At 38.8% G+C, this 12,699-nt stretch overlaps 2 protein-coding genes across 7 annotated transcripts in view; one reads left to right on the plus strand and one right to left on the minus strand.

The window, feature by feature from the left end:
* Positions 1 to 12,628, minus strand: part of LOC135168810 (GAS2-like protein pickled eggs) — a 215,368-nt gene extending 202,740 nt beyond the window's left edge. For 2 of the 3 annotated variants that reach the window (XM_064133351.1, XM_064133352.1), the window contains exon 1: positions 11,233 to 12,121. The gene's annotated coding sequence lies outside the window, so the exon portion shown is untranslated. Of the gene's footprint in view, positions 1 to 11,232; positions 12,158 to 12,488 lie in introns of those variants that run through there. The other variant, XM_064133349.1, reaches the window with a different exon arrangement.
* On the plus strand, positions 1,774 to 8,223 carry LOC135168410 (proton channel OtopLc-like). Of its 4 annotated transcripts, none has more exons than XM_064132547.1 (12): positions 1,774 to 2,170; positions 2,558 to 2,604; positions 3,085 to 3,276; positions 4,125 to 4,360; positions 4,423 to 4,476; positions 4,832 to 5,007; positions 5,465 to 5,626; positions 6,159 to 6,431; positions 6,664 to 6,917; positions 7,005 to 7,138; positions 7,263 to 7,495; positions 7,917 to 8,223. In XM_064132547.1, exons 2-12 carry the CDS (start codon positions 2,582 to 2,584, stop codon positions 8,217 to 8,219), a joined length of 2,040 nt encoding a protein of 679 aa, XP_063988617.1. In that variant the 5' UTR covers positions 1,774 to 2,170; positions 2,558 to 2,581; the 3' UTR covers positions 8,220 to 8,223. The 4 variants fall into 4 exon arrangements, with proteins under 4 accessions (XP_063988617.1, XP_063988618.1, XP_063988616.1 ...); XM_064132548.1 differs by having other exon boundaries at positions 1,774 to 2,110; positions 2,486 to 2,604; XM_064132546.1 differs by having other exon boundaries at positions 1,774 to 2,110.
* Positions 12,629 to 12,699: the final 71 nt, after the last annotated feature.

Below are 12,699 nucleotides of genomic sequence, written 5' to 3' on the forward strand. Positions count from 1 at the left end.
ACAGGTGAATCGAACTCTTTGAAATTATTTTCAAAGTCACTGAGAAATGATATCCATGAAATCGATCAAACTCCATTGACTCGCGTATGAAAAGTCAATTCTTTTTCGATAAAAATCGCAAAATATCGATGAATAATTATGGGCCAATTGAAGTGGGTCAAACAGAGGTAAATAATTGTGGGTAAAACTGCACAAATTGAATGAATCGACTACCATAAAATGAAAATTATGGATCAAACAATTTGACTGATGCAAAAATATCCCTTCCTAATCCTTATTAATCATCAATTGTAATGAATTAGATGCAAAGTATATTTGTTACCTGGAGGAATTTAAAATTCATAAGTTAAGCTTTTAGAATGGCGTTATGCAGTAGCTAGAATGAGTAGGATGATCCAGGTGAAAGCATTAGCGGCTGGAGAGTGCACACTCCAAGGGAGAGTAAATTTTGGTGGGAAAGGGATTGGGAGGGGGAGGGGTGAATCTGCTCTTGCTGAGGGGTTGCTAGGCGCAAAAGCGGAAGTAGATTCCAGCCTCCACCCCCATCACCACCCCCAGCGACCTTGTTGCCGTGAGAGGAAGAGACTGAAAGAGAGCGAAGTGGATGAGAGAGGACGAGAGGGTGAATTGAGAGACAGTGGGAGTGGATGCCAGGAATACGGCGAAAAGGACAAGAGCGCCAGGTCGATTGGGAGAGGAGGGATACGACATCGAGTGTTGGAAGAAGGGGGGGGAGGGAGAAACAACCGGAAGTGCCCGGATATGAGTTTCCGGCGCGGACAATTTGCCGCGCGAAATCGAATGATCGACTTCGATAACGCGCCATTGGGTGATTTCGGCTGGGAGGGTTACCCCAACCAGACGCCACCCCCACCGCAGCCACCCCCTCCTCCCTCCCTCTCTCTCTCTCTCTCCATCAGTCCCGCACTACCGCCAGTGAGATTATAAGTATTTTCCCTCAACTCCTGTCCGCTTCCGTTCATTAATGCCGTTAATTGCGGAATACGATTGCCCCGGGACAATGTTAAATTATAGAAAGTACATTTGCGTTGGGGCTTGAGGGACAAGTTTTATTTTTAAGAGTTTTCGGGGTAATGAAGTTTTCGAAATTGGATGTGAAGGGGCGATTATTCAGGGAATTTGTGATGGAAGGTTGATGATGTTTCAATGGATGGAGAGAAATCTTCGATGGAAATTGTGGAGAAAATCGTGGAAAATTTTACGTTTCTGGAATATCTTCGAAAATTGTTGAACAAAGTGATAAATGGAACATATGTAGATCAATATTCTGATTAATGGAACGCTTAGTCATTTAAGATAAATGTGAGATGGAAAAATAATTGTCATGTAGCCAGGTTCATAAAAAAATAAAAATTAGAAAATATATTATAGTAAATAAATTTCTTTATCCCATTTAACATCTTTCTGATGTTGCAATTATCCTGAGATTAAAATATTTCCACCTTGGCGGTTACTTCAACGAATTTGACATGAAGCACAGTATCTGATGTAAGAAATACCCCAGACTTCTTACTAACTCACGAATTTTTAGCACCCAACGTCTAATATAACGTCCGAATTTCAAATATTTGCGATGACGTACCCCCGCAGCAAGTAGTCAAGATGATCGTATGATCCCACCACATGTATCCAAATAACAACTCCCACAAATGTTTGAAGTGTACACCAAATTGACTTGTTAATTTCCGTTCACCCACGAACCGCGTAAATAAGGTAAAATCCCTCGTCACTAGCCAGTGTGTCTCAGTTGTGGATTGCGATATAATAATCTCATATCAGTAGTGATTGTCATAAATAAAATAATATATATTAATATTTCAAAATGAATAATCCTCAACTACTTATTGATTCATTGATTGAAAACGTTGCATTCGGTCCCACTCTCCCCTATTGATTTACATATTTTGCGAACGATTTTCCCAAAGTGCATCATCCCTCCCGTAACCCGTCGATATATTCATGGTAAAAATTTTCGACGGTATAAAGAGCTGTCTTCTATTCCACCCCCTTCCCTCCTGCATTCTGCGGTACAGAGTCAGAAGAAAATAAACCCCAAGAACGCGGCAACGAGCCATTAAAATTCGGCACGGTAAATTTTCACGTTGAATAAATTCACCCGAGTTTTTTCCCCTCGAGGGCTTGGAAAAAGGTGCGATTCGTGCAAATACAAGGACGAGAGAGAGAGAGAGAGCAACCCTCTTCACATATACCAGTGTATGTGTCAGTGGAGAAGTAACTCCGAAGTTGAGGGAGGGTATTGTAGGAAGATAAACGGAACCGATTGTTGCACACACCGGTCTCACAGAAGCTAGTGAGAACTTTTTCAACGGGTTATTTTTTTTCCCCTCCCTCTCTTTCTCTTTCTCTCTGCCAGCATTTCTTGTTTTTTCCTCCTCTCATTCTCACTTCTCGTCCGCTTAACAACATACAAGTGGCCGAACTTGAGAGAGTTCCTCTTTTTCAGGGAAATACATTTGGAAAAAAAAAAAAAAACAAGAACTTGCGGGGAGAATTTTTCAACTTTTTTTTTTCCCAGGGAGGAGAAAGTGTGCGGAGACAAATGGCGAACGACGTAACTGGAACGTGAGTTTTTTAGAATCTTGTTTCATCAGTGTTATGCATAGTGAGTGGGTGGTATAAGTTTTAACGGATAATTAAAATTGCTTCCGCTGGGGTTTTCAAGAAAATGTTGGAGATAAATCCGGAAAAGGTAATGTTTGAAAATGAAACACACCATATCACGAGTTTTTCAACGCTAAAATCATTTGTTTTTGCAAATGTGCGTACGGTAAAAAATTTTGCATAAAAATTAAACCTCTAGGGGACGAAACATGGAATGAAATGACTGGAGATCTAATTTTTAAATCATTCAATAAAAATAACGATAATTCCATTTAAATGTTCCTAACCACTTTCGTCATCGGTAACCGAACTTGAGTTCCGTAATTTTTACCGTATATTTTCCTCCGTGTTATGGGTGAACTGGGGTTTGAAAATGCCCGGATAATTGATTATGTGTAATCCTTAATGAATATTATATTCCGAGGGAATTGTGAATGGTAGGTTTGAAGGCTCTGAGCCGATCATAGTGTCTCCATCATCCGCTGGTGAGTCTCACGCGCCGACGACCAATTTCACTTGCATCGACCTCGAGGGTAACTTTCATCCGTCTCACCAATGCGCTAGAACACCCAGTCTGAGGAGGCAGAGTATCGCCTTAAATGCTATTATAAACCACAGACGAGCTTTAATAGGGTAATATATACGCTATTAATTATTATGGGAAGTATAAATTTATTACTGAAAAATCTCTAGAGAAAAATAGATGATCTTTCCACACAACCAATTTTTATTCTCTCACTATGCCATCTGCCTCCACCATTCACATCAGTGTCCCCAATATTCCCAACACCGGCAAAAGCAACAATTCTCCTCATGTAACCAACCACAACCCCCTACGATCCTCACTAGCTGCTGTCTGATGAAAGCATCATCATATTAATTCGTTGTTCTCCCGCTCGACTAAAGCAAATCGAGTTTGATCGGGTTTGTGACGACGGATCGAAGGATCCAAACAATATCCATTGTCTATCAATAGACCCTGGCACTGAAAACGCGATGGCTCTCGGCATAATACCACCGAGAATTAGCCTTCCAGGTGGTTACGTTCAAAGTTGAACTGTGATGGTGATGAAACTAATGAAAATCACTGTCAGGATATTCTTTTAAATTTAAAACCAGTTGAGAGTTAATCTGGACCATTATTTTGTCAAGAACATCCAACAATAAATGCTGCCACAATTTTTTTTAATATCAACTTAATTTGCCCATCATTAACCGATAAAAAAATTAGCTCTCGGAGGCTATTATCATTTGTTAAAAATATTCCTAAGGTCATCGATAATTTTTTCGCCACAAATGTCACCATGGAAAACCAAATATTTTTGAATTTTCATAATGAAAAAAAATTTAATGCACCTTTTCAGTGGAAATGGAATTCAAACGGACAACATTAAAAATTTATTTGACATTGTGACTGCAATATCAATAAATTTCTAACAATATTCATTTTTTTTTATTTTTCCCACATATGACTCCAACAGAGCATTGATCACGGGAGTTGGTAGTAACCTGTCTCTTCCATCCTGTGTGAATCAGGATCAAGAACTGTCACGTGGTAGCAATTCCTCTATTGTCGCGGTTGGCCAACACGTCCAAGGGAGAAATTCTAATGGAGACAGCCAGACACATAGAGGATGCATACATCACCCAAATTTGCTGCAACTCACGCCTGTCAATACTGCATCAAGTCCCTTAACTTCTTTAGATGCATCAAAAGGTAAACGTCACATCGATTTTAGTGTTGAAAACAATTTTTTTCCCCCAACAATTTTTCAACAGCTCTGTGTGATTCATCCACGATAATTCAGGGAGAAGGGGGATTACAGAGGACAGGTAAACAAAATGCAATTCTGGATGGTAGCAATTGTGTTATGAATGCATGCATGGGTATTAAAGTTTCGAGGTGAAATTGAAATGAATTTCCTAATTGGGAAATACCAGAGAGTGACTCTCCTGTTTCTCGCAATGCAATTGCACAAATTTGCAATCAAAAAATGATTGTCCTTCGTCAAATTCTTTTTATAAGCAATAAAAAACACTTCTTAGTGCGCAAATATAAATATTCACTTAAATATTCCGGAATTAATAATTAATATTTCACAATTTCACTGAAAATTCAATCCCTTTTATCCAACCCTAAGAAATGACTTTAAATTACCCTGTAAAATCCCCATGATATATCTTCCAGGAAAATATCGCAATCAACATTCGACATTTCCGTCAAACCGTCATCATTTACGAAGGCATCGGGCCGAATTGATCTCATCTGTAAGCACACTTTATGCTAAACTATTGGTTGTAGTGGGTGTGACAGTGCCAGTAACGGCAAGCATAGGTCAACCAGTGCCTGCTGCTCTCCATCAGGTATGACTATACATACAATATACCATTCGTCGGTCTTTCATTTAACAATAAATTATTATCGCATCAATAGCGCTTGCAAGAGGCTTCGGCGAGGTAAAACCCTTCCACCCCCACCCCCCCCCCCCTCAACCTCACCCACCCCAATCCCTCCTACTGTGGACCAAACCACACTGGCATTATGATACTTTATGTTGATGCGGGCATTAACGCGAGAGCGTTGTGTTGGCACGGATCATTAACGCTCATGGCCTCTCTGTGACTCGTATATACTCATTCAGGGGTTTATAACGCTTTTCTTTTTTCCTCCTCCTTCCACCCAACCACCCATCCTCCTCCTCCTCCTCCCCCCACTGCCCCACGGGTGCACTACCACTGCACTTCAATATTTGTCTTATTTACTTTGTAAAATCATGACGGGTTTTAACGTCTTCTTTTACATTTTTACTCGCTCATTCAGGGATTTTATCTCTACCTGTACTTAGTCAGTGGTGGATTTGTCATCACGATGTATACGATTTTACTGCGTGATAAAGCTGTGAATAAACTACTGGTGCACAATGATAAACGAGATGGTGTATTTTTCTACGATGAATATGGTAACAAGCGTCGAACTTTTCAGGTAATCAATCATGAGTTTATAAGTTGTAAAAATCTTTGGAAGATAAGAAAATGAAAAATTCAATGATTCCTGGGCGGATGTTTCAGATATTAGTCTCACTCAAATATTTGAATATTCTTTAAATATTTATATTTGAACTTTTATTGTAATCACAAGCGAATTTATTCTCTGTCCCATCAAAAAAAAATATTTTTTTTTCATTTCCAAATTGATTCATCGAAAAATTCATAATCGACAATTTAAAAACGATAAAATTTAAAAAACCCAGCACATCAACTCCCCCCTACCCCTACCGTTCCCTTAGAATACAACCCCGCGCATAAAAAGTTGTTTTTCCGTTTCCCCTCATAATCGCGATAAGAATAAAACTTCAGAAAGCGATGGTACTTGATGTCGAGCATTTTCCCCTCACCGATAATTGTTCTCCACGAATGTCTGACCGCCCTTAATGTACCCAAGGTAAAAAGTAAAACGAGAAGTTGTGTGAAAATGGTTCAAAAAAAAAAATAGACAACAAAGTCAAAATTAACAGCACGGCCAGCAGTACGGAAGCTTCTGCTTGCGTCTGGGTGCCATCGGCTTTGGTGCTGGCTCGTTAGTATTTACTGGATTGCAAATCGGGGCGGAAATAGCGTCTGCCGAGCCATTTAGGGCGATTACACCGGGCGCAAGACTCCTTCTTGTTACCGCTCAAATGCACTTCATATTCCTGAATAGCAAAGATCTGGAGTTAGCCAAACACGGTGCCCTCGCTAAATTGGGACTCATGCACATGATTGCTACGAATATCTGTGAATGGTTACAGGTATTCATCTCTTCATTAATTATTATCCGAGTTTCATTCATTACACTGAGAGAAACAACTCGTATTCTCAAACAATCCAATAATCTATTGGAAAAATAAATACTTCTCAGAAGTAAATGAATATTAAGCAGAAATATTTTTTTCATTCAGTGTAAACAAGAATGAATAAATTATTTTAAATTTTTTTCCAGAACAAGTCATAACTTATTCGATTTAAAAATCACTAATTCAGGCGCTGGTCGAAGAAACGCGTCACGAGATATCGCACCTAGAGTCAAAAACCACCCCAAATGAGGAGGGAATTTTAAAAAATCTTCTCCGCGATGCTTCACCCTTTCTTTTTCCCTGCACAATAGAATTCAGTCTAATCTGCGCTGTAATTCTCTACGAAATGTGGAAGCGAGTGGATCGAGTCGTACTCGTCAAATCAAACCCACCAACGAGGTCAGTTCACCAACTGAGTATCGACTGCAGCAACGCTCACAGGTAAACCACCCCCTTCTACCCTCCACCTCGTACGATCCACCTAATGGCCGCTTTCAATTTGACCCCTATACTCTGTTTAAATTACAGAGGCCTCTTCGGTGGTATTCTCATCATAGCAGCTACTGTTCTCAGTCTCATAATGTTCTTCGTACTGAAGGATGCGAAACCCAAGATGGCTATTGAACAAGTAACTGCCCTCGAGACAGCCATTTTAATTGCTGGTATTGACCAACAATACACCAATAATAATATTGACTTCGATTGCACGAGAAATTTATGAGTCATTTTTTTACCCCCCATTGTATATATATGCACATATTTTATTTCATTTTTTATATACCTAAGGAGGAATAGCCGCTGTGAGTGGTGCACTAAAGTTACGAAGATTGGAATGGAAAGACACAAAACCACCGCATCTTGATTCAACTTTACTGGCAGCAGCGCAAGCTGGAGTCTATCTGCATTGTCTATTTGGTGCTGTTGGAGGTGTATTAACAATGGGCCCGACTTGGGGACTTTCACTTGGAGCTGATTTTATCAGTCTTGTACAGAGTACCAGTCAAACACTACTTATCAAGGTATGATTCTATCTGAGGGTTGATGTTATCGAGTTTTAGGTGGGATTGAGATATTCAGGGGGAAAGTAATATTTCTGGAGAGCAATTACCTTTAACAAAATTGCCATGCAAAATTTTTATGACTATAAGTCCAACATATAATAAAAATTTTAATATAAAATGAATCTAAATTAGTGACAATTTTTTTTTCAACATTTTCTCATGAAATTCCAACTGTGCCAACTTAAAGTACCTCCAGTTAATAACGAATTTCAGTAGATTGAAATGCATCATCACTTTCATTTGCAAATAATAATTTTAATTGCAATCTGACAATAATGAAGCTCCTCCAGAAAAATTGCATCTTTTAATATTAATATTATTGGACATTTCTAGCGCTGTGGATTACATTTTATCGAGTTTCATTTTCTGTCCCTTGCAGATTGCCTGGCGCAGACAGTCCACGTCGAATGCTAAACCCGGCAAGGAGCTTATTACTTTTCTGATTGTCATGAACATTGCCCTATGGATTGTAAATAGTTTCGAGAAATCTCGGGCCGATGTGAGACCCGAGCACTTGGAGTTCTTCGGTGTATGGGCATGGACGATAATAACACATGTTTCAATGCCCCTCGCTATATTCTTTAGATTTCACTCAGCAATTTGTCTATTCGAAGTTTGGAAGAGTTGTTACAAATATAAACCCACAGCTGTGTCATCAACCGCCCATATATTTAATAAATAAATTTCTAATGAAAATATCGTCTTTTCATTGAATAATCCAGTCAAAAGTATTATCGGATATTTTTTTGTTGTGAAAAACTGATGAAATACAAAAATTTTTAAATCAGATGAAAAATAAATAAGAAAATTAATTTTTCATACAAAAAAATTATAATATTTTCAGTAGATGATAGATCAATATTTGGAGATCTTCCCCAGTCCAATAAATCATTTTCTTGACACTCAGTAATTCTATCTCAGTCTGCATTCTCAACCAACCGAATAACCCACAAGTAATGACGAAAAATCCCCAATAGATGTTTTTCAACGCTAAAGCAATATAGAGCGCGCGGAACTCGAGTACATGCCTCGACGATGGCCACTCTGGTTCGTACCGACAGTTTGATACGGTTTACGGGTAAACACATTTGGGTGGCAATCACGTCATGGGAGTGAGAGGCAAGTTGGCGTTGTGCGAGGAGATGTTCGATAGATACAGGCAAGACGAAGAGGCTAAAGGCAAGTGAAGTGTACCGAGGGAGCAACGGTATAAGGGTGCTAGGGCTGGAAGCTGACGGTAGGTCGCATCTGAAGAGCTCTCATGGCAACCCTTTGTTGCTGTACTTTGGTCAACTCAAACCAGTTGAAAGAGCTTCATGATTTACTTGCACAACAATTGAGTGCCTCATCTCGCTATTGGGAAGAAATTCTGAGGTACATTTTCACACCACAATCATTCGACAGGATCTCATGACATGAAAAACTATTATATCTTCACTTATTGTCTTCTTCATCGAGAGAAAAAATTATTTGTGACGAACAAATTAGGGCAACAAGACATATGAGTCTTTGAAACAATTTAATAGATCGAATCGATGCACTGGATTCATAATTTTCAAATTAATAACTTCAAAAGGCACGAAATCCCTAATTAACATGACTCCACCTACAAATGGATCAATTAAATTGGGGTGAACAAATTATAACTAGCCCTGAATTCTTTCAACACATTGAATTCACCTAAAAAATCCTCTCAATCGTCATCAATACCATCATCACTTCCACCTTTTTCTATCATCTCTGAAATACTTGTGAAGTGCCATCTGTGAAAAATGGTAAGAGAAAATGCTGGAGATGTTGAGAATAGCATCCCGGAAAAGCGTATGATCCTCGTAGAGGTAAAAACCAAGAGGAGGGAAAATAGACACATAGAGAACGGCCAAGAGAGGATCCTTGATATATCCGCCAAACACAGCAGGGATCCGTGTACCGCCTTCGCGGATTTATCGAAGCCAAGGATAATGGATGGCCTCCCACCGTTGCCGACATCCTAGCAGGCCGAGTAAACGGCTCTAAATAATACAACGTGGTGACACAGCTTGGTTTGACATTTTTCAAAAATTCTCCGTCTGACATAAACCATAAAAACCACAAAATAATAATAATAATAATATATATAATAATAATTTTATATTTTTAAAAATCTCCATAATTCTCATTACTCGGTGAAATAAAAATCCATTAAATTCAATTGTCTGATAATTTCCATCAGTAATAACTGAATTGATGAGACTGAGGGTAAAAATTCCAAGTGATGGGCGCCATTATGTTTCCGGCGGAAACGAAGTCTTCGTGACTACCTAGCATGTCTCCCCCTTTTCACTCTGTATAGTCACTTTCAGTACCTCAACGAGAACGCGAAAATCATATTTATATTTCATTTCCCACATTTTCAAAGTATAAACGATAAGACTTGAGTATGAGTAGCTCAAAATAACTAACTTCAAACTACAAATATCAGACGACAAAGTTATTATAAAAATTGACAAATATTTATGGAAAATTTTTCGTTGAAACAGTGATGGAAAATTGACGGAACATGGAACGATATCAATACTCCCAAAATTCATTTGTCCAGCCCAAACAAAGTGCTACTTATTCAACATCAGATTGCTACCTATCCTATCAATGGAAATATCGAATACCCTTCCCTAATCACATATTCCTCATGAAAATAAACTAAAAATTTCCGGAAAATCCTTCGATTTATCCAAGATAATGAGGTGCTACATAGACAGAAGATGAAGCTCCAAAAGTGCCAGATAATTAAGTGGTAAAAGTCGAGGAGGCTATTGGTAAGATGAGAAGCTTTGGTAATACCAGGTGGTCTACCAAGATGTAATTTTCGCTGTATGCCCGGATTAGACGCCAGCTTTTCCCCTTATATACCGGGCTATCAGAACTGGTAAGTATTGTCTCTTTAGAAATCAACCTGCATTGATCCCATTACATAAAGGGTTCACTGAAAATTCACAGATAATGTCATAAGATCTATTCACCATATGACAATACCCCCGGACAGTTGAAAAAACCAGAGCGCAAAATAATCCAAAAATCATGAGTCAAATAATTGAATAATCTTGAAATCGTAAAAATGAAAGGATTAGAAGATAAGGTGAATGTTGACACCTGAAATACACCGGAATAAATGTGCTGTCTGTTGAATGGCAACGAGGACAAAACTTCCTCATCTGGAAGCCTCTGGTAAGGCTGGATAATCGGATTATCCTCGAGTTCTAGAAAAATTAATTTAAAAAAAAAGGGGGGGAGGTAAAAAGTATGTGAAAGGACGCGTGCGTGCTTGACGTGCACTCAATGACCTTCCAGGATAGTTTTCCTGACCAGGGGATGACTAAAGGAACCCCCGTCAACTGAATACCGAGTGAGTCTTCCCAATTTTCTAGTCGTTGTAGACACAAAAAATTACGAGTTCAAATTAAATACTTCTTTTCAAGTATTTCATATTTTTCTTTGATTAAGCGGAGTATTCCCATATTTTTCCAATGAAAATATTGTATCTTAGTCGAGGAAGGGAAGAAACATTTCTTTTTGGAAATAATTCACGCAAAAAATATGGTTCAGCGATACAGTCAAAATAATTTATCGTCCAGACGAAATTCCCTCATCATTTTTTGAATGAGATATCCTATTAGCTGATTCTTAAATAAATTATGATAAATAATGAATGGACTCACCGATATCTGGAACATGCAGGGCAGTATCCTCTCCAGTGATCCTCCCAAAATTCCTGGATATCTCTCTCACCCAGGGTTCTCCACTAATTTTCACTCACAAACACTTGTTCACACTTCACTCTCGAATTTCGAAAAAAAAATCACACAACCGCGATACCAATACGAACCCACACACGCCACCTTCTGTATTCACCGACCCGTTGGCCACAGCGAAATTCCCAGAAACACTAAATCACACTACACAATAAAAAAAAATCACTACTAGAGTCTGTCTCGTCATACTGTTACCCCTGATTTGACACTCCAATTTTCATTGTCTTAATTTTTATAAACTCAATGTAAAATTATTAAAAAATTCAAAAGTTCGACAGAAGGTATGACGTTCACTCCCAACCCTAGGCTTATACAAGAGTCGCCATCTTCAGGGAGACTAGGAGCATCGGTTACAGGGAGACGATGATTGTCACTCTTCACTTCATTGTACCATTGTACCATTGTTACTGTTCATCGACAACAAGTAATTGTCCAATTATTCATGTATATATTAAAATATTTACTGTCCATTGTTTTCCACTTATTACGGCAGTTCAGTCATTACTTCATTCATTTCAAGTTAAATTCACTCGACAGTAGAGAACCGTCGACAAATACTTCATTGTGGACCAGGTACCGTCTGCCATTTTAGCCATAGGCACAGACGAGATTTTTTGGCGTTCAAGGTTTATTCATTTGACCGTCGTAATTCGTTGAAATAAATGGCAATCTTGTCATCAAATCGTGGTGGTCCATTTATATCAACATATTATGCCCTTTTTATCAATTATTTAATGATCTTTACCTTCGATTACCGCAAAAATACAGGGAACGGGAAAAAACACTACGCAGTTCCACAGGCCGGCCGCCATCTTTGTCATGCGCAGTGCCACTGTAAGGGGACAAATTTTTGCGTCGTAGCGTTTATTTCCTTTGATGTTCGTATTTGAGCAAAATGAAGATGAATTTCATCGTAAAACCATCCCTGCCTATTGTTTTCGACTCACAACTGGACTTTTAAGAGTTATTTTACTCTTTTTACCCTCAATGTCCCTCAAAACTACAGTTAACGCCAACAACCCGTATATTAGCCAGAGTTGGACTGCCATCTTGGTCATGCGCAGAGACTCTTTTCTGTCGTTAAATTTTTCATCCCTTTGGCGTTCGCAATTTATCATGGTAAAGATAATTTTTCTTGTAAAATCGTGTTTTGGCCTTGTTACCTCGGAAATACGGAGAACAAACGCCAACACTCGCCCTAGTCTCAGCTACCGGCCTCAATCTGGATACTGCGTAGATACATCACGCGAGGAAATTTTGTCCATGATTTTATTTGCTTCTGTATCTTCTACCTCACGGTAATAACCCCAGATTTGATCGTAAAACTATAGTCGTCTATTGTTGTCAGCTTATTACCACGTTTTTAACTATTAT

The sequence above is a fragment of the Diachasmimorpha longicaudata genome, chromosome 13, assembly GCF_034640455.1.
Source record: "Diachasmimorpha longicaudata isolate KC_UGA_2023 chromosome 13, iyDiaLong2, whole genome shotgun sequence".
NCBI classification, from domain to species: domain Eukaryota; kingdom Metazoa; phylum Arthropoda; class Insecta; order Hymenoptera; family Braconidae; genus Diachasmimorpha; species Diachasmimorpha longicaudata.